At 37.3% G+C, this 22,545-nt stretch overlaps 1 protein-coding gene across 4 annotated transcripts in view; it reads left to right on the top strand.

Moving 5' to 3' along the window:
* Positions 1-22,545, top strand: part of HOOK3 (hook microtubule tethering protein 3) — an 87,794-nt gene that overhangs the window by 15,781 nt on the left and 49,468 nt on the right. For all 4 annotated transcript variants that reach the window (XR_014687239.1, XM_084504333.1, XM_084504331.1 and 1 more), the window contains exons 3-5: positions 8,226-8,298; positions 16,966-17,016; positions 20,639-20,771. Coding sequence is in view for 3 of the 4 variants with exons in the window: in XM_084504333.1 (XP_084360459.1) it covers positions 8,226-8,298; positions 16,966-17,016; positions 20,639-20,771 (257 nt within the window). In the remaining variant the exon portion in view is untranslated. The remainder of the gene's footprint in view (positions 1-8,225; positions 8,299-16,965; positions 17,017-20,638; positions 20,772-22,545) is intronic.

Genomic DNA, 22,545 nt, shown 5'->3' with positions numbered 1-22,545 from the left:
CCTGGAACATGTCTAATATGCTTTTTTTGTTAATTTTCAAATAACTATCTTAAGGGCAAAGGAAAATATATTAAGTTTTCTTTGAGGAAGGTATTTATTCAATTCTAATCTTACTGGAAAGTAAATTGGGTTAAAGGTAAGCTTGCAAGTTCAAAACACTTGTTTTTGTAAAAGTTGGAAGCAGTGCAAGGTAATGTATTGACTCTAATCCTTGCTTGAAAAGCAGCGTACTGGTAATGTTAGAGTCAGTGTCAAGCAGTAAAACTTCAGTGATAAACTGAATAAAACTGTCAATTTGGTTGTTTGCAGAGATTCTGTATTCTCAGGAGTAAGTGGAAAAAATAATAGTCGTTGCACTAGATAATGGTTTTGTTTTCTTGAACTGTAAGGTCACAGAGGATAAAACGTGTTAGTTCAGCATCTTGGTGTAATGTAGGATGTGTTGGGGGACTACAGGTAAGAATCTAAAGCGTAGCAATCTATATCCAGATTTACTTATTTTCACAGAAACACAACTTTTTATTGCTGATCAGAAGCTTTAGCAGCACTTACCAAAGACAATAGTCCAAATTGAGTATGTCAGTCCTACAGACTTTTTTTTGTCTTTCAAAAAGATACATTTTATTTCCTTCAAATATTAAGATGCTGTGGTGGTTTCAGTCAAATGGACAACTAAACTCCACCACAACCATTCTCTCACTCCCCCCCCCCTCCTCAAAGAGGGAGGGTAGGAGAAAATATGATGGAGAAAAAAAAGGTTTATGAGTTAAGGATAATTTAATTATGGGGAAAAGAAAAAAAAGCGAAGGCTTTGTCGGAGCAAACAGAGGAAACAATTATTCTCTGCTTCCAATCAGCAAGTGAGGTTTGTCTATGTCTTGGGAAGCAGAGCCTCAATCTGCGTTGTCGTTGTTCAGGAGGACAGATGAGAGCCCCCCTTGGGTTACATCAAAGAGTCTGGAACAGGCAAAGTTGGAAGGCATCTCTGCAGTGCCTGGACCAGCCCTGCTTCTTGAAGTAGCATCTGCCAGAGGAGGCTGCCCAGGACTGTGTCTAGTTAGGGATTTGAGTGTGCTGAAGGATGGAGTCTCCACAGGTTCCCTGTGCAACCTGTGTAAGTGTCCAGTTGTCCTCACAGTGAGAACAGTAACAATAGCAACAAAATAAAAAAAAAAGCTCCTTTTAAATAGGAATTACTGTCTTTCACTGCCTCTTGTCTGTTTGCTGGATGCCACTGAGAAGGTTCAGGTTCCTTCTTTATACCCTCACATCAAGTATTTATATACAGGATTGATGAGATTCCATTGACTGTTCTTTTCTTGAGGCTAAACAGATCCAGCTCACTCAGCTTCACCTCCCATGACGGATGCTTCAGTCCTTTAATCATCTTAATGGCTCTTTGCTGAGCTTTCCTCTGTGTCCCTGTCTCTTACTGGTGAGCCCAGAAACAAGGTTTCGGATGTGGCCTCACACTGTGGTTTAGCCTGGCAGGCAGCTGAACGCCACAGAGCTGTTTGCTCACCCCTCCACCCTCACCCAGTGTGAATAGGGGAGAGGATTGAAACGTGCAAGAACTTGTGGGTTGAGATAAGGACAGTTTATTAAGAAAGAGAACAAAAAAGGAGAGAAGGAAAAGGTGGGAAAGAAAAAAGCAATAACAACAAAGAGAAGAAACAAATGCACAATGCAGTTGCTCACCACTGCTGACCAATGTCATAGCTAGTCACCATGCAAAGGCAGATCATTGGGCTAAATCCCCCCACTCCTTCCAAACACTCCTTCCAGCCTTGTGTTATCTGAAAACTTGCACGCTGTTCCGTCATCTAGGTCCCTATTAAAGATGTTAGACAGGCCTGACCCTTGCGTGTGCTGCTAGTGGAATGGCCTCCAACAGGGATTCATGCTTATAACCATTAAAGGCTGGCTGTTCAGCCACTTTGCAGCCCACCTGACTTGCCACTTACCTATCCCATGCTTTGTTAGCTTGTCTATGATCAAAGTGTCCTGATCAGATGGTCTGTAGCAGGCACGTATAGCAACATCACCTATGGTTGTCTGCCTGGTCATGCTAACCCATAAGCTTTCAGCTGGCTCATCATCCATCCCAAAGCAGAGCACATGCATTCCTGCTGCTCTGTCACATTAAAGGCATCCCCCCCTCCTTGCCTTCCAAACCTGTTCTTCCTAACGAGCCTGTTTCTATCCATGGCAGCAGTCTAGTAGTGTGAGCTACCCTACTGTGTCCCCATGATCCCAATGAGACTGTGGCCTTGTAATTTTCCTGTTTCCTCCTATTTGTTTTCAATGCTGCATGTATTAGGCACTTCACATTGGCAGACAGTCAAGCTGATTCTCAAGAACAAGTTTGAGTGCTTTCACTGTAATTATTCTCTGTAGACACTTTATTATTCGTGTGATTGGAGTGACCTGCATTAGATGACAGGTCAGTCAGGAGGTGGGGAGGGCCTCCATCCATTGCAGCAGGGGGTTGCACCTGCTAATTAGTGCTTATCACATCCCTCTAGTGCTGCTTTGTGGGCAACGTGTACAGGACTAGTTAATGGTCAAAAGACAAATTTACTGCCTAGACTGGAGAGAAAAAATGTCTTAAACTACATTATCCTTATTCCATTGAGAAGAATAAGCTGGTGCTTCTGTGCAGCATGATCCATGAAATTCAGGTGTTTTTCAGCATAGCTGCTCCCCACCTTCCACCACCTTTAGGGTTCTCCAGTAATGTGTACACATAAAGGGGAGAGAATTTTGGCAAGTTTTATAGGAAATGTGCTGATGTATCCAAAAATTAATGTTTGAAAAGTGATTGAAATAGCAGATTAACGCACCCAGTGAGAATTCCTCCCCAAAGTTCTCAGGGAATGAAGATGATGCAGGTGGTGAAGAACACAAACTGAATGAGGCAGAGCATTGACAAAAATTGAGGGATGTTGTTCTTGTCCAGTCCTGTGGTTATATTTCCATAGGAGAGTAAGGATAGCTTTTCTTTTTAAAAAAAAAGTTCTAAAGTTTGAGGGTCTAAACTCACTATTCTTTCTATTTTTCAACCTCTACCTTCATGGGAAGTTTCCATTGGAACTTGTCATGGCAGGCAGTAGTGAAAACATGACAAAATAAAGTCACTAGTTTATGATAAGGAAGAGTTTCAGGGAATAATATTAATAATAATAATAAACTACCCATACCTTGTGTCATTTCTTTAGAAGAAGCCAGCAGTTCCTTCCATTTTGAAGTAAGTTTTTCTTAATATTTTTATGCTGAAAGTGGTGTCCCATGTTTGGAAGTAAGGACCATTGAGCAGAAATGCCAACATACATAGCAGATTTTTTTTTTTTTTGTAATAAAACTGCTGGAAGACGCTGTGAGAAGAAAAGGATACAGAGAGGCAATTACACCTTCAGAAGCTTTTCAGAAATGTAGCGTGTGATAACATATGGCAGAAATTTGAATTATGTGAGAAAGAGCAAGCATTTTACTTACAGATTTGGGTTTTAATAAACAGGTTGTGGTTTAAAAAGCACAACAAAACAGTGAAAGACATAATTCTTTTTATCATAAAGCCTTTATCGTTGAATTTCAGGTTAAAGTGTAATTGAATGGAGTTCTCCAGTGCTAATAACTTTCTTCTAAGAAATACATTCAGCCTATGGTTTAGCCTATATTTATTGTATTATTCCTTAATATTTACTGTTTATTTGAGTTCAGATAGGAAAGTTACTGTTCCCTCTGATTCAAATTGTACAGTAAGATAAGATAAGTAAAGATTAGAAGCAGAAGTGGGTGTTCAAGTTGTCTGAGTAGGCTGTCTGGCTAAAACCATGTTGCTTATGCTGTTCCAAGCAGATAGAAGTGCCATAGCTGGCTTCCAGATTGCATCATCTTTTTTGGGTGGATTTTTGCATTTACCACTAATATTGCTCATCTGTTTCTTACTGTCCACTGGTATCCCCAGAAAAGCAAAAGCATATTTCTCTGTTTTATACTACAGTTTAAAATTTTCCTTTCATTTCTCTCTGGAGACTGTTCAGTACCAGGTGTTCCTCTTCTTTTAGTTCTTTCTTTTTCAGTCATTTGGGCCTTGGTAGATATGGAAGATGGTATTTGTTTTCATTTGCCATCTGAGCATTGTGCCCCCCTTAATGAATTATTCATTTATAATATTATACATTGCAGCATGCTGTGTATGTTTTGACACATGCAGAAAGCAAGAGCCATGCTTTTATGTCTCCCTAGTGGAGAGATCTCTTTGTAAACAGACATCTCCTAAAGCAGCTTACTGTACCACTGTTAAAATGAGTAATAATCATGTGTTATACTACATGTTCAGTGGGTTGGTTTTCTTTTCTTCAGAAGAATATTTCTGTCTCTTGGCATCTATGATTTGGAGAGATGATTGCTTAAATAAAGGAAAATTTGCATACAAAATAAGATGGATGTGGTATAAATGAGAGCTGCTGAAAGCAACATCACATGAAGTGATACACCATTGACAACAGGATAAGTATCTTGTGCTCCGAAGAAAAGTCCCAATTACCTGCAGTGCTATTCAGAGACTAGGCAGCAATCAACTGATACGCAGATGCTTTTATAACCTTGAAAGTTACCAAGTGCAAGAGATTCCCCAACTTTGAATATAGGCTGAGGAACTTCATCACTTCAGAATGCTGAGTTCAAGCAAGTCATCTCAAAGTATTGATTATGCTCCAGTCAGTTTTCTGCTGACCTTGTTTAGTGCAGTACTTCTTCAAAATGAAGTGGAAGGTTTTGTAACCACAGCTGTTCCGCTCTCAACCACACATTTTTCATATTTGCTTGGGTGATGCTTTTTCAAACATTACTCCAAGAGATGACAGCATCTTTCCTAGTGACATGGACAAAGGGAGTTCGAGAGCTCTGAGAATGTGGTTGAGTCATGATTCCCAAAAATGTAGTAGAGGGAAACTTGTCTGCAGCAAGGGCTGTGAATGAACTAGTACAGCTTTTGGAGGAGGGTCTGGAAGCTCTTTTCAAATGCATTTCTAGAAATTCTGGTGGAAAGCTTTTGATTTGAGATGATTCATCCCATTGGCTCAACATGGAGAGAAACCATTACTGTTAATGTAAATTCTGAACCTTAGTAAGGATTTTGAGAACAGAAATTAAATTAACCCAGTGCATTAGGAATGATTCTGAGGTGACTTTTAAATGAGGAAAAGGGTGATCATTCTAGATTTGCTTGGTGTTGATGCCCACCTTGTTGCTTTTCTGCTTATATTGCTGGCAAAATGTTTTTTGCAACATTCTGCTAGTTATTGTGTAAACACACTGAGATGCCCTAAAGAGAGCTGTTGCTACTGTTCTAACCACTGCTGTGTGTTAATGATGTACATGTGGAGTGGCTGGCTTATTGGGTGCTGGACCCTGGATACTTCGGTGATACTTGTATACTTAAAAGAAAAAAAACAGTGAAGTCTGTGGAAATGAGTGCCATACTTAGTTTAGGTTTAATTTTCAGCAATTTTCTTTAAGTTTGTCTGATGATCTGTATAAAGGTGCACGTAGCCCAGGACTTCTATCAAGAAAGTGAGGGGGCGTTTTCTGTTCCATGTGTTACAGTGAATGCAGTAGTACCTGAGAAAAGTTTTTTATGTGCTATCGGAGTACAAGCATCCAGAGTGGAATTACTTGGAGCTAAACCTGAAATCTTCTATTTCTTCCTCAGTTGATGCCCTTATTGTTGAAATGGGATATGCAGCATTAGCCTGCCAGTCGGTCCAGACTTCTGCTTGTGGACAGTTCCTTATGCTTAGTTATTTACAATCAAAATGGTAAATCAAGAGTTGTTACATTGATGACACTGCAGCCTTGAAGTAGCTGAAGATGTTCATGACCAACTGCAATCTTTAAATTAAGATACGGTCCTTAAGAAAGTCCTGATTTTTTTTTTTTTTTTTTTTTTTTTTTTGCTGGGGAGGCACAGATAACTAGTTCTACCTGCTTTCTCACAGAGCTGGGTAAACACTTGGTGAGCAAGTCTGTGAGACACCAGTCTTGGTGACACAAGCCCGTGAGCAAGGCTCACTTGTGTTTGGCAGAGTGCCCCATCCAGAAGATAGATACCAGGCTGCTTTCTCAACTCCAGACTTCAAACAGAAGCAGTTCAAGTGGGTCTCCTTGTTTCCAACTAACAGGTGGGGTTTTTTTCACTGTTCTCCAGATGATTTTGTTCAGATTGGTTGGAAGTTAGGCATACCAAGACCTTCTGCAAGGAGAGACAGTTATTTAATATATCACTGAATGTGAACTTTTCATCTGTAGTTGATCTTGTATGTTCTGGAATCAATTTCTGGCTCAGATTTACCTGCCTCTGAGAGCAGAAGCCATTTGACAGCTATTTAGAAAAAGTCCATTTCAAAACCAGTTAAAACTCTGGATAAGATGTTGCTTTTTCTGTTTCACGCTTCAAGATTTTGTCATCTGTGCTAGAACTGCGCTGTTTTTGAATGGGAGCAATTTGGAGTCATCAGCTTAACTAGTAATTAAAGCTGTTCTTCCAGCTATATGTTTGCGGATGCCATGTCAGAGGAAAAGAAATATGCCATAATCTTCGCCAGTGTCTGTAACAGAATGTGTAAAAATAACAGTTAAAATGTTTCACCAGAGAAATGTTGCTGTTTATGATCTCTCTCCCCTTCTGTGTGTTACCTCATGGGCTGCTTGCAGGCATTGGAACATTGTGGGGAAGATATCGTGGGGGAAATGGAATACAGGAGGGATAATGCATCAGGAAAACATGTGGGTACAAAGAATATGCCCTACTATACCTACTGATACAGTTGCCAGCTTGCAACATATATGACTGCAGAGATACCATGTTAATCTCCAGAAATATTCATGATTTCTTTTAGCTTTTCCCAAAAGATTTCATGCAATCTTGCCTCCTTTTTTTTTCTTTTTTTTTTCTTTTTTTTCCTTTTTTTTCCTTTTTTTTTCTTTTTTTTTCTTTTTTTTTCTTTTTTTTTTTCTTTTTCTTTTTTTTTCCGAAAAGGAAGGGTTCAGTTCACAACTCTACAATCTTCAAATGATACAGCAGTAAATCTAATAGTACATGATAGCAAATGCAGCAGTATACTTCTAGAAATTAGAGTACTTCCTGTGAAACTCTAACGGGGCCTACCACGCTGACTCAAGAGCCTTATGTTTATAAAAAGTTTTTCTTCCCTGACTATATTAACTTTTGTTTCATCTGAAATATGGGCCTTTCCTTATATTGTGTTGTCATTTTCCTTTAAAACTGACTAGTTACAGTGCATTCCCTCTCTATTTCTGAGGATACCATTGAAGTTCTGTATGGTAGAGGAGAGATTTTACTTAAGTATATAGTAGAAAACATTAGCTTTTAGGTGATCAAAGAACTGATGGCAGGAGAGTCTTATGAGTTGTGTTTAACAAACAACCAAAGGAAGGTGCCTGTGAGGAAAAAAAGGAGAGAAGAATTTTAGGGAAATAAAGGCATACTGTACAAAAAGTTGGTGTTTTTATTCTGTCCTTACCTTGATTGCCTTGTCAATAGTGCAGAAGATAGGAAAAAACGTTAAGGAAGGGTGTTCACAAAAAGATGTGTCAAAGATGACTGTGAAAAGAGATTTGCAGAACCTGATAGTGTTATAATATTTAGTTATCACTAACCTGATAGTGTTATAATATTAATTGTGTTCTCAGTAGAAAACACTTAGCTGCACTTAGGCTTTTTGATCGTTCTCATTATATAGAGATAATATATGTTTTTCAGTCTCAAGCTTCCCATTTAGTAGGGGAATATTTGCAATCAGTGTATAGCAGTATGAGTCCACAACATGTGAAAAAGTAATAAGCTTTTGTAACACTTTCAAGTAATGCAAACATACTGCTCCAGCAACAGCTGATAACTTACAAGAATTTATAGAGGAAGGAAAATTGACAAAATACGTTCCAAGTACAGCAGCTTCTTCAAAAGTATTAGCTACTCATGGCACACAAATGAAGCTGTGCTGTGAACAGCGTGCAAGGGCTTAAAGAAGTGGGTAGTAATGGGATTCTGAACTACTGTGTACTGGCCAAATATAGAACAAAGATGTAGTCATTTAAGCAGCCTCAGCTAGAGATAGGGGCTTAATCACACTAACATATCTTAGTTTCTGGAATCAGTTTTTAACGAATGCTCTTTTTTTTTTTTTTCTTTTCTATTTCAGAGATCCAGCTTACTTTGATGAAAACTGGCTAAACAGGATCAAAACAGAAGTGGGAGATAATTGGAGGCTAAAGGTATTGGACTTATTTGCTTCTCTGCAGACCTGTGTTTCTGTTCTTAATACAATGTTGCATTTAAATATTAGCATATTTCTAGATTAAGACCTTGCTTTATAGTGCACTAAGTTGAATTCAAGACAGTTTTTAATTACACTTGCTTGTTTTTTGTTATTATAGTCCTGCATTGTTTAGTGAAGAAAACCCATTTTGAGTTTTAAATGGGTTTCAACAATTTAAAAGAAAAATATTAAAATAAACATCATGCTTAAACTACCATTTGAAAAACAAAGAAATGTGAATAAAACATCTTTTGTTTTTAATGCAAAGTGTGAAATTATGCTTTCATACAGAGAAAAAAAAAACTCCAACAAACAACTGTGTAATAATAGCAGACTAATAGCCAGTTTATTTAAATAAAAATGGTAAAATGTTGTTTCCTTTTACTTTGCCAGCTCTGCACAGCTAGTGAGTTTTAGGAGAGGAAGTGATGTTTTTTCTGTGTTGTTTGTACTCAGCATGTTTTTAACCACAGCCTATTTGCTGGGTCATTTATGTCACTTGGTATTCTGGTACTTTCTCTGCAGATCTTAAAGGCAATAGAATTTATGCTGGTGCAGCCACGGAGCATTTTGGTTTGTAAAACCTGAAGAACACAATTTCATATGCAGATACTAGGGTAGTTTCTGACCAGAGAATGATACATGTACCTTTCTGAATTGCTGTTTCCAGCCTGGTTTCTTTCTGATGATTTTCATTAGATAATATTCCATAAACACATTCTGTTCTGGCTGCCAAAAACTTTTCTAAACATCTGTGGAAGGGCTACAACTATGGAAAAACTCTAGTGTATACCATCGTATCAATGTTGCTGACTGAAGAGGGGGTAGGCACAGTCAAGGGCTACCTGAGGCAAGGACAGAGCGTGTTGATGTTACATATGTTGTCAGCAGATCTGTCAGCACGGTATGTACAAGTCTGAACTGTCTAGAACAGCTTGTCTAATAGTCTTACCAGCAAAATGTGGGAACATTGTTGAGGATATATCAATCGGCTGGTAAAGAAAAGATACGGTTCCTAAAAAATAAAAATAAAAAAAACCTGCTGGTAGTAGAGCAGTTAGTTTTTGTTTTTTTTTTTCAAAGAAGCTTATGAAATTGCAAATGAACAGCCAGATGCAAGGTTTCTTTTTTCCCTAAAATAATATTGTGGCTTTTTTCCTAAGGAATATTGAAGTCTTGGTTGTTAAATTATAAGAACAACAGTCTGACAACTGCTTATTATAAAAGCATTTTAATCAATTAAAAATGGAGCAGCAACTTCTGTAAGTCGTATGGAGCTTGAGGAATATTTTTTTTCCTGTCTCTTCTGCCAGTGTGGCAAATTCTAAGGCTTAACAGGTGTGAATAAAACAGAAAGACTGAGCAATCTAGTAACTTCATTATGTGATTGAAGTCTGGAAAAACATCAACTCAAATTTCAATTTCTCGCTGATGTCATTCCTTTTTATTTTTCACATTTTCATGTAAATAAGAACTAAAGACTGGTGTTTTGTTCTTGTTTAAAAACAAGTGCATATTACAGCTTTTGGTGTATGTTTTTGTATGCCCCTTCCTTTAAAAGTCACAAATGTGGTATTTTTACTCCTATTCTTTAACCATGAAAGTAGCCTTCTACTATGCCAGCTCCAGCTGTTCTTCTTGTGTACATAAACGCCATTAGTAGTTTAGTTGTTCAACTGTTCATCCATCAATCAGTTATTCATAGTCTTGCTCATAGGAGCGTTTTCAATCTGTGCACTTATTTTGGTTTGTCACTGGATTATAAATGTAGGCAACATAGTCATGTGTGTCTCCTTAATATGATTTCCCTTAATATTTTAAGAAGCACCATGAGAAACTATAATTAGGTTAGTTTGGTACCTCACAAGTCATAATAATGAGCTGAAGAAAATTCTTGTTGCTAAACATGGTTGCTCTTTACCTCCAATATCGTGTAGTACAATAGTCACTACTTGTGCAAGCTCTCTGTATTATGAAGCACATAAAGAAACAAGTCTAATAGGGGAAGTAGGTTTAAAACAAAGAAAACGTAATGTGCCTGTAATTCTTTGTGAAGCAGTGGTTCAGAGAGATGTATCAGGCCCTCCTAACCACTATTGAGAGAGTTATTCAGAAAATGATGCACTGCATCATTGGATACTGTCCTCTGTGGTATATAAACAAGAATATATGGCTGAGCTTTCATTAATTTTCTTGTGTAGCAGTTCATGAAACTTAGTTTACTTTTGATACCTGCAGAAATACTATCTTATTAAAAGTATTTTTCCCATTGCTGTACCAGTTTAAAACGAAAGTAAAAATTCACACGGGTGTTGTTATACTCTTGGTTTTGGGGCAGGTTGTCTGACATTAGAGATTGAGCAATGAACAGGATAGAAAAAGGGAAATGTTAGAGCTCTGGGGACTTGCAGAGTAGGAAGTGGTCAGCTAGCATTCTGTTTATTAAAACAGACCAGATCTGTTTGCCTACTGTGTTTAATACAGAAACATTTTGTTACTTACTTGGAGTTAAAATTTCTGGGGCACAGCATATATCAGCATGCTTCACAGTCAGTTTTTTCTGTTGTGCAACAAAACCCACCATTTCTCACTCCTGGCCTAACAGCAATTATATGTTATGGTTTGAGAAAAAATATAAAAGCACAGACATCTATTTCCTGATATAAAAAATGAACACTTAAAAATTGTTGGGGTTTAAACTGTGTACACACTAGTGTTTCATGCTGAAGAAGATGACATTCTGAAGGCAAAAGAGCCTTCACTGAAACTGGAAAATGGTGTGGAAAATAAGATTATTGCCAAAATATTGCAGGAATGAAATTCCCTAATCAAGAAACAAGAATAGTTCCATATTGAGTAGTCCAGGAATATCAGTACCAAAAGCTTAAGCAGTTAATCACTTGCTACACACATCATTTATTTTATCCGTGTGTGTAGCAGCAAGCTGTGTTTGTTCCATTCCTGAATAGCACATTTAAACAGCGTGTGCCACTAGATTTTCTCCAACAAGTACTGTTTGAATGCTTTCTGTTTGATGGAATATTGCAGGGTGGACTAATTAATGAAATTAGAGTACAGACTATTTAGTGTTGTAATCCAAGTGAACAAACGTTCTTCGTGAGGATTAATTTTGACTCTAGCAGTAGTACAGTTATGCTCACACTGATTTATTCCAGTACAGGCTGGGTTGACTTAGGAACCTAGTTTTCTGTGTATGGCATCATCCTTCTGCTACTTTCATATTCTTTGCAGAGAAGGGAACACTTATTCATGAAACGCCTTTTAGAGTTTGAGGGTTGTTTTTTTTTGTTGTTTTTTTTTTTTTTTTTTTTTTTCCTGATAAAGATAGAAGCCTATCTTGTGAATGTTCTTCTACAAGCAAAAAGTGGAGATCAGGCATTTTTATTAGCCAGCATGTATTTCTGTCAAAAAAGATACTTAGCAGCTGATACATTTAATTCTTTTCTTTTGTATATCCTTAGTTCCTAAGTCAGCAATGTCTCTGAATATAAGTTTAATGCGGGAATACTGTTTGTTCAGAGCCACCTTTTAATGATTTTTTTTTTTTTTCCATTTAACTTGAGGATGTGTCTGTATGTGTTCTTCCTGGTATTTCTTTTTGCAGAAGACAGGTTGGAGGGGGATAACTCCAAAGCTTGTAGTACAGCCTCTCTCTAGGCCCCATTTATAATAGTGAAGAGACAGAATGCAGTTCAGAGCAGAAACCTAATGTAATGGGAACTACGCATACACAGTCTTTTTTTTTTTTTTTTTTTAATTTGTGTACTCTTCTTGGCTGCACTTAAATTAGTCATATACCTGAAGCTGAATGAGTAAGAGTTTTCTCATCACTGCAAGCCTGTCCTAGCAACACTTCCAGAGGTTATAAGGTTGTTAATTATAACCTGTAGGAAGGGAAATAGGTCTATGCATAATTACCCAGGAAAGATACTGTAGAATAACATTTCAACACTGGGGTTCCCGTTTAGACAGCTGAGTACCTGAAATGTACAAGGATAAGTTAATTTACACAGGGTATTCAGTACAAGCAGGATTTCAATCATGCATATGATAAAAGGGTAAATGGAAAAATGAGAAGTGTCTGTTTGACAGCCATTTGACTGGCTGTCAAAATGTTAGAGTGAACAAGTGGTTACATAACCCCTGGTCCCTTTTTGTCAGTCACCACAAGCTGAAGAGCATTTCTGCTGTCCATTACATTAAGCTTTCCTTTTGTTGCTCTGGTATATTCATAAAGAGAGCAATCTAGACAAACTATTCTTACAGACCCTCAATATGGAATTGGTGTTTGAGCTGCAATTAAATAAAAATAGAGATTTCATATGACGGGTGAGAAAAAAATTCAGAGCAGCCCCAACCCCCCCCCCCTGCATTAAGGTTTACTGTGCCAGATCATGTGTTGTCTTCAATAACCCAAGCCAAATCATATCTGCTTTCATTCTAGTCCGTTTATCAGGTTAATGCTCTAGAGTAAGGGTCAGTCTAATTACATAGTGTGTGCTAACTATGTAGAATCTTAGAATCAGCATAGAAATATAGAATCATTATATCAATATCGAAAAGACCTTTAATAATATCATTACAGACAAGACCTTTAATATCATCTAGACAAACATTTAACCTTGTACTGCCAAGTCCACTACTAAACCATGCTACTAAGATCTACATCTACATGTTTCCTGAAGACCTCCAGGGATGCTGCCTCAACCACCTCCCTGGGCAGCCTATCCCAATGCCACACAGCCCTTTCAGTAAAGAAATTTCTTTCAGTGAAGAAATTTCTCCTAATATCCAACCTAAACCTCCTCTGGTGCAATTTGAGGCCATTTACCCTTGTCACTTGGTGCTTGGGAGAAGAGCCACATCCCAATGTTGATACAACATCCTTTAAGGTAATTGTAGAGAGCAATAAGGTCTCCCCTGAGCCTTTTCTCCACATGAAACACCCCCAGCTCCCTCAGCCGCTCCTCGTAGGACTTGTTCTCCAGGCCCCTCACCAGCTTCGTCGTCCTTCTCTGCACCCGCTCAAGCACCTCGATGTCCCTCCTGTAGCGAGGGGCCCAAAACTGAACACAGTACTCGAGGTGCGGCCTCACCAGAGCTGAGTACAGGGGGACGATCACCTCCCTAGCCCTGCTGGTCACGCTGTTCGTGATACAAGCCAGGATGCCATTGGCCTTCTTGGCCACCTGAGCACACTGCTGGCTCATATTCAGCCGACTATCCACCATCACTCCCAGGTCCTTCTCTGCCTGGCAGCTCTCCAACCATTCCTCTCCCAGCCTGTAGCTCTGCTTGGGGTTATTGCGCCCCAGGTGCAGGACCCGGCACTTGGCCTTGTTGAACTTCATGCAGTTGACCTCAGCCCATCGGTGCAGCCTATCCAGATCCTCCTGCAGAGCCTTCCTGCCCTCGAGCAGATCAAAACTCATGTCTAACTTGGTGCAAACTTACTGAGGGTGCACTTGATCCCCTCATCCACATCATTGATAAAGATATTGAAAAGAAATGACCCCAGTACCGAGCCCTGGGGGATGCCACTAGTGACTGGTCTCCAACTGGATTTAACTCTGTTCACCACAACTCTGAAGAAGGGGAATGATGGATGGAAAAGATACTGAAAATGAATTGAGATGATGTTGAAAATGAATAGAGATTCATCTAGAAAAAATCAATTGTGAGTTGTAAGTGCTTTAGCAGTGTAATAAAGTGTAGATGTTACTATTTTTTTAGTAGGTTTCATGTCTTTTCCAAGTGGTTATGGATGTGCAGAAAGGATTATGAAAGGGGTTGGGAGGGTAGTATATGTGCTATGTATAGAAAAGGAAGAGGTCAGGTTGCTGGTACAACCAAATAGGGATCCCATGTGCTCATGGGCTTATCTCCAAAGGATTATAGAGCACTTTCTAGTCATGATCCACATTGGAAATTGTATCTGTTGTGTTCTGCCATTGCATGACTTAATGGTCTTTGTTAACTGGTTGTAGTGTTGTTTTTTTTTTCCATGTGCTTAAGAAAAAGACAAAAACATCTGATTAACCATCACCTGCTGTGGTTTAGAATTCTATATGTAATCAGTTGTCTTTAACAATTTCCTGTGCTTTTCTCTGTTACATCTGTTGTTCATTTTCATTCATCTCTATTTGAAGTCTTCCTTGTAAGAGTTTATGCTATGACCTGGAAAATGGTAATTGGTCCTCTGAGCTGAATCTCAAAACAGACAACATTTGTGGTAATTTCCCATGATGATTCTCTGCCACTGGCAGTAGAACCATCTAAGTGTATTCACTGCACACTAGTGAAAGAGAACTCCCCTAGTAATAGTGAAGGTCGTTGTTAAGTTTAAGGCAGTCTATAAATATGCTGCTTTAGCTTTATAATTGTCTGATTGTGCTCTGAATACAAAGATGGTGCAGTTAACTCCTGAAGGCAAGTTATCCCAGTACTGCTGATTGACAATGTTTGATAAAAAAAAAAAAAAAAGTAGGACCTCAAAGACAAGATTATTTCAGTTTATTTGCTGTTTTCTTTTTCTGAAGATGCTGTCCTATATGGTATTTTTCTTGACAGATTTTGATCAATACTGATTTTGTTCCAGCATCTCAGCTCTAAGTTCTATGAAAGTTACGTGGAGGAAGATAACTCTTTGTTTTTAAGGGATTTTAATTCAAACAATGCTCACAAGGAAAGGGGAAAAAACAGGTATTTTCTAGGCTAGTACATTCTATTTTGTTTCTCATTTCTGGGATTATGTTCAAGTTCAAGGTTCCTCACAATGTTCTCATCGGTAAACTGGACTTAAATTCTACAGCATGGCCCTTGGGTTTCTGCAGCAGATGCAGGTAAATTACAAGCTGGAAGATTTTAATGAATCAATTATGAAAATTACATTCCAATCAGTGCAGTATTTGTTATGGTGATTTGATATAAAAATCAAATGATTTATATTCCTTTAAAATCTTAAATCTGTTGCAGACTTCGGTTATGATCATTCATAGCCCTTGAAAGATGGTGGTGATTGCTTTTGGGCGGACAGCTAGGATGTTATTGTAGATTTTAGAGATGCATTAAGTGTTAACATCTGTAGCCTGTTCCTTTGTTGAGTTTCCTCCAGAAAAAGAACTGCATTTTTCTTTCATCACTTCATTTTGTCTGCTGACTGTTGGAGTGTTGAGTCTGTCATTGGGCTTCAATCATGCCTCCAAACTGCTTTCTGCAATGTTTTCTTAGGCCTTTTGGAAGGTAGGTAGATTCTGTCCACTGCCAGAAGTTCCTTATTGGATATTTTCAGAATAATAAAAAATACATGTACATACGTAACTGGCAGTTTTAAGGTGGCTGGGATTTGAGAGTTTTGTTTTGATTTTTTTTTTCCCCTCCCTCCATTATAGTGTCATGATTTGCCACTTTGGCTACTATTGTCAGCAACATCAGTTTACAAATCCTAGTTTGAATCCTAATTCTTACCCTACTTGTGTCTAAGATAAGACGAATAGAACTGGGAAGTGATTACTCAGTTCTCTAACCATCCTCTCATTTCTGCTTAGTCTTTATAGAACCCGTTTATGGACTTCCTGTCATAGGAGACAAACGCACTGCTTCTGTTATCTAAATTTCTTGCTTATGTAGATTGTTGGGATTCTATATCAGTTGGTGGGAATCCGTCACAGTTATTTTCAAAAAAGATGTCTTTTCTAAGCGTCACCTATGAGATCCATTGGCCATTTTATTTATTTTTTGCACAGTTTCTATCTTAGAGACTTGTTCTAAGTTGTGGGTAGTATGGTTTGTGTTTTTTGTTGTTGTTTTGTTTTGCCAGAAAGGGAGCTGAAGAGCTGTGGTACAGATCCTGTACAGCAGGAGACGCGTAGCTGATGTCATTGATTATAAAAGTGGAACAAAAACTATCTTTGTTTGGCACGGAAGGCATTGCTAAGAAATGCAAATTTTGCCTTGACACTGTAAGACAGACATTTGATTGTGAAGAACTGGGTTAGGGGGGATCAAACAAAAATGGAAAAACAGGAGGATTAATTAGTGAGAATGCTAATAAGTTAGCCTTAAATAGGTTTGGTATAAAGGATGATATCAAGCAGTAGCTGGTTTTGGTTTGGAAGAAAAGGTTTACTTCTACAAACTGTAAATCACTAGCATACTTTATGACAAGAAGGAAGAAAAAGAATGTTTCGACTTACAGGTAAAAACACACATATATACATACATATAATATATATACACTAAAATTCCTAAATATATATATATATATATATAATGTATATATACACACACACTAAGATAAACTTGATGCTTTAGAGTCTGATCTAGAGGCCATCTGAGAACATGTGCTGATCTTCATAAACTTAAATGGGTTATGTGAATTCGTAAAGACATGAGATCAGGTCTAGCAGTCTGATCACAAGGGACTGTTGTATACTTTCCATAATTCTAATTTAAACTATTTAAACAGAAATTCTCATCATGCAAATTGATGCAACTGTATGATTCTTTAATGTGATTCTTCTGTGATTGCCTGCTTTATGATCATGTTTTTGAAATTTATTCTTTGCATTTATTGTATTTCCTTCCTCTTCTTGTCAAATAGGTAAGCAACCTGAAGAAAATCTTAAAAGGGATACTGGATTACAACCATGAGGTATGAATATTTTAAAGTAATCTACATTTATGTTCTTTTTGTAAATATCTTAGTTAACCTATTTAATGGAAGTTATATTCTACTGATTCATTGACTTCTGAATTTTCTTCAAAAATGTTTGACTCAGGGTGTTTCATGACCTGTTTTCTGGTGTTAGCCTGCTCTAAAACTTCTTACCTGCATTATCAAACACTCTAAGAGCTTTTAGAGGAATATGACATGCAAATCCTGTCATACAAGCAGATGTCTTTGCTGACTATGTTCTGATGATGGCCTTAAACAGTACCTCTGTTCAGCATTTCTCTTCTGTTCCAACTAAAAACTGCATCTTTTTTTTTCCCCCCTTTTCTTTGAAGAGAGTAAGGAAAGAGAATTTCTATCATCTCCTTACATTACATGTTTTTAATCAATCACTTTAATCCTGGGATGCTAGTCTGCACATGGTGTTCTCTGTTATGAAACTTAGAAAGTAACCACTCTGGAGAAGAAACAAAATAGTATTTTTCAGTGGTGAATTTTCTGTTGAAATTTGCTTTTAGCTTCAGTGATGTTTTGAAGCAAATTGACTAGTACAGACTGCAGCACAAAATCCATAACTTGTACGTTCTGGACATTGCTTGTCCCTCAAAAAACAAACGAAGTATTAGCTTCTTGGAAATACTTCTTTGAGAAAGGTATTTGTTAATAAATGTAAGTTTTTTAAAAAGAAACATTTTCTGAATAAAAATGTTATGCTCAGAAGTTCAGATTCAGTAAGTGGCCAGATGTCCAAGCTGAAATTAATTTTGAAAATTGATGGTGACCTTGGTTGGCCATCAGGCTGCTCGCTCACTCTTTCTCTTCAGCAGGACGGCAGAGAAAATACAATGAAAAAATATAGATTGAGATAAGGAGAGATCATTCACCAATTATAATCACAATCAAAACAGGCTCTATTTAGCTAAAATTAATCTAATTTATTACCAGTAATAACAGAGCAGAGCAGTGAGAATTAAAAAGAAACTAAAACCAACTTCCTTACACCCTCCTGTCTTCCTGGGCTCAACTTCAGATTCGGCTTGTCTGTCATCTTCCCCAAGTGGCACAGGGGCACAGGGAGGGGATGGAGGTTGTGGTCAGTGCATGAGGATTTGTTTCTGCTACTCCTTCCTCCTCCTTCCTCCTTCCTCTGCATCATCTTGGGTCTGGCATGCACAGTCTCACAAACTGCTCCAGCACATGCTTCCCATGAGCTGCAATTCTTCAAGAAGTGCTACAGCACAGGTCCATACAGTCCTTCAGAAAGAAAGCTGGTTCATATCAGACCATTTTTGGAAATAAATAAATATGTTACAGAAAATTAATATCACTATGACAAAAGCAATGCCAGCTTCTTTTTGGATAGTTGGAATTTATGATGATTAAGTTTCTAGTGTGAAAACTTTACTGCTTTGATAAGCCTGCAGGTTTTGACCTGATTAAGTACGCAAATTTATACGTTTAACTTTATTTGGTTTGGTTTCTTTTCTTTTTCTGCTGATGCGATGCTTGTAATGATATTGGGGATTATCTGGATTCTACTATGAATCCTGGTTATGTTTCTCTTGAGCCTGATTTCCCCCTCCTAGCAGTCGTCTTCTATATTCACATCTATATTGCAAAGAATTTTACCGAATTAGCATAATGATACTTCAAAGATTTTCAGCTAATTTTTCTGATTTTTAAAAAATTAAATATTCATACCATATCCAGTAGGACAGTCTTTCAATAGCTATCATAAATTGCTGTCTTTGTCAGTTATAGAAAGGAAGAACAAGAAGTTAAAAGTACTTATTTATAGCTTGCATGCTTTCTGATGCCCCAGTAATTTTGCTGCAGAACTCTGCTGCTCTAGAATTTAAGCTTCTATTCCTTTTGTAAAACAATTTTTTACAGTATTTTTACAGTATTTTTATATTTATTTGGGAAAAAAAAAGGAAAAATGCCCATTTTCATCTCATGATATTTATTCCAGAATTCATTTTTATGTTTATTTCATTGTTTTTCTTATTGCATTATAATTGTATCTCATGTTTATTGCAGAATTCTCTATTTTCATCTTTACTTGCTTGGTTCCTTTATAATGTCTGCTGATACACCTCTTCAGCTTTTTCTCAACAGAAAGTATACTGTCCTTAAGTATAAAGGAGATATACACTTATTAATATTAATCTGGCACTGAATTTGAAAGAAATTGCAGAAATACAGGCCAATATGTAAACACATTATCAGACTTATATCATTCAAAGAATATTGTGTTTTACTGTGTTATCACAGTCCATATACAATGGTAATATTTTCTGTTGTGCTTAATGCATTCATAGAATTGTTTTCTCACCAGAAGGACCTAAAGGAAGTCTCTTCATACAAGATTATATCAGAGTTCTTTACAGTATACAAAGATTTCAGTTGCATTGGTTCTCACTCTTTGAGGAGGTTGTTAATAATAATAAAACAACCACACACACAAAGAAACCCAGAAAAAAAGGACCCCCAAAAATACAAAATAAGAACAAACCCAACCACAACTCCCTAGCCCTGGGAAACTTTTTAATGGCTTGATTTCTGTGTGGTCTTCATATATATCTGTTGCATGTTTTTTGTAAATACCTTTACTTGCTTTTCTGTTTTTCTCAGGTATTAAATCAAAAGGAGCATTCGGCAAACAAATGACTGATCCCCTTGGTAGTCATTGTTTCTTTATTGCACTCTGCTTAAGAGATGACAGTTTCTTTTTATCTGCAATTAACGTGTCAGAGATGTGTTTAATTCCACATTTCATATTCATATTTTCAACCCCCTGAAAGTTCTTGGAGAACAATCTAAGAGAATTGTTTAATTTCTTCTACTGACAATCATTAATGTAAATCCTTCTTAATTATAAATCAGATTACATTAATTATAAGTCACATGTTTTCTTTTTTCTGTTTTTCAGTATTTTTTTTATTTCTGTGTGTGGGCTGCTTAATTATATATTGTACTACTACCTTAAATTCTTTTCCATTAAACTATTTTTTTTTTAGCTCTGGGAATTGCTAAATATGCTTGAATTTTCTGGAAGTGTGAGGTCAAGTGATCAAGTGTTTTACAGTCTTACATTTGTCATCCATCAGTGCTAGACACATGTTTTGTAAAAGTGAAATATCTTAATTTCTGCCTTTCCAGTGGTATGAAATACAAGACCTGTACATAATATTTTATGCTAGCTAAAATGTTTTTAGGTGTTAGACTTTTTTAATGGAAAGCTTTGTTGAAAAAAAGTTACCTGCATGCTGTTGATCATGTTTGAGCCTGCCTTTGTTACCTTTCTTATCTGGAAAAAAATCTTACTAAACTAAGTTTGAAATGACTAGCTTCTTACTTATTGGGACGGGTTTGTGTTTCACCAAATACTAGTTGTACCAAAGAATATGGATGACTTACCTCTTGGAGGTCTGTATATAAAATGGTGTTAGACATTTTTGTTTGCTTTAAAGTTGGATTGAAAACCGTACTAAAGTGAAAAGTGAGCACTTGTTGACTTCAGATCATGTTTGTCTGTCGAAATTTGTGGACCTGTGTATGCGTAGTGATACAGGCATGTATGTACTGGGTCTTTATGCAGATTCTGGGACAACAGATTAATGACTTCACGCTTCCTGATGTTAACCTGATTGGAGAGCACGCTGATGCTGCAGAACTTGGAAGAATGCTTCAGCTTATTTTGGGATGCGCTGTGAATTGTGAACAGAAGCAAGGTATTTCATTTTGAAAGCATGTATGCTTCAAGACAGTGAATGAAAATCCAGCTTACTGTGTAATCACTTAGGGGAAAATGATATTTCTCAGGTTGCCATTAGAGACAAGTAAGTATCGTTTTTTTAAGTGATAACATTATTTTGTCCTACAGATAAGAACTACTGTTTCCCTAGTTTTGCACTCTTGAATTGTGGAACTGGTTTTGCTATCAACATACGTAGTTTCAATTTTTGTTTGCTGAGCTAAAAGGGAATTCCAAAAAGGAAAATTCTGGGGCCCATGCTTTCACCATTTATGAGGTAGCTCTGGGTAGTTAGGGATCAAAAAATACGAATGGTTTTAGGAATGCATTCCGGTCACCTTCTTATTGCATGACAGAGAGCAATCACTATGACTGGAAGCTGTTTTGAGTTATGTTTCATGTGATCTGGGATGCTGTAGTTTCTAAGAGTTTTTGATGAGATTGGCAAATAGGAGTAATGACTGCTGGTGACCATGGCCTTCTCAGCAGGTGCTGAAGACTAAGCATCAAGGACATCCAAAATGGCACTTAGGGCCCTCGTTAGGCAATCGAATCCCATATCAGCAGTCACTGAAAGACAATTCTGATTCTCTTGACTCCTGTGGTATCAACTGTCTATCTGACATGCACAGTTAAAATAGGGACCCTTTCATTTTTCCTGCAGATGCTGCAGAGGATGTAGTGGACAGTGGAGACACTAGTTAGTGTCCCAGATCTCTTGCTCTAAACCACCCATATCCTTGGGTGTTGCTGTGTGTCTTATTGTTAGCCAATTACCTTAAATTACACTTATTTCAAGCCATGTTATGATAACAAAGCAACCACAATTTATTCTTAATACATAAAGCAGGGAACATAGAAACATAGTTAATAAATACACAGGTGGATAAATAAAATGATGTTTGTTTATTTACGTTGAAGTTGCATTGAAGATCTGTCTCTTTGTGATCTCACTTGTTGCAGTTTCCTTTCTGGCAAAATGGCAGCTAATCTTTCAGACCTTTTGTCTTCCTCTTGCGTATTGCATCTTAGCTTTTTAAACTAATTGACCTGTTCTAGTTTTCTCAGGTGTCTAAATTACTTTTATCTCTTACTATGAAATTGCTTTTATACTTTCCTTGATCAGGAGACAGTCTGGCTAACCTATTAATTAAAGTAGAGGTGATTTTCTTCCACAAGTGCATAAATAACTCCTTTATTAGACCGTCTGTCTTTTCTGTCTTATGTAAGATTCTTTCTTCCTTTTGGTGATAATTTGGCATCTTCAAGTGAGAAGTATATCTTATTCCAGTATTTCTTTTAATGTTCAGACTGATAGAGTAAGAGCATAAATAATCAAAATATCTGAGCAGTCTAGTTATGTGTTTTGAATGAAAATTGGCATTACACGATTAATCAGTTTGAGGTGACTGATCCCCAACATCTTCCTCTTTGGCAAAGGATGTAGGTGGCATGTAAAGGTGATCATCTCTGACTGGACACCATACGATACTGGGCAAATTACAAATCCCTCACTTTGTCTAAACATCAGAGTTTGTCATTCTAACCATTGTCTCTTTTTGCAAAAATACTTACAGAGTAGCTCACGTGGAGGTACAGGTGAGCGAGGGTAAAGTGGAGGGAATTTAGTTGTGATATAGCGTAAAAATTAAAACGGAAACTAAGAACAGGTATGGAAATGACTTGAAATGAGGATGTTGTAGAAAGTACATGAATCTTAAATTCACAGAAAAGAAGAGTCTCTCCTTGGA

The sequence above is a fragment of the Aythya ferina genome (assembly GCF_964211825.1).
Source record: "Aythya ferina genome assembly, chromosome: Z".
Lineage (NCBI taxonomy): Eukaryota > Metazoa > Chordata > Aves > Anseriformes > Anatidae > Aythya > Aythya ferina.
This window is presented reverse-complemented; position numbering and strand designations above follow the sequence as displayed.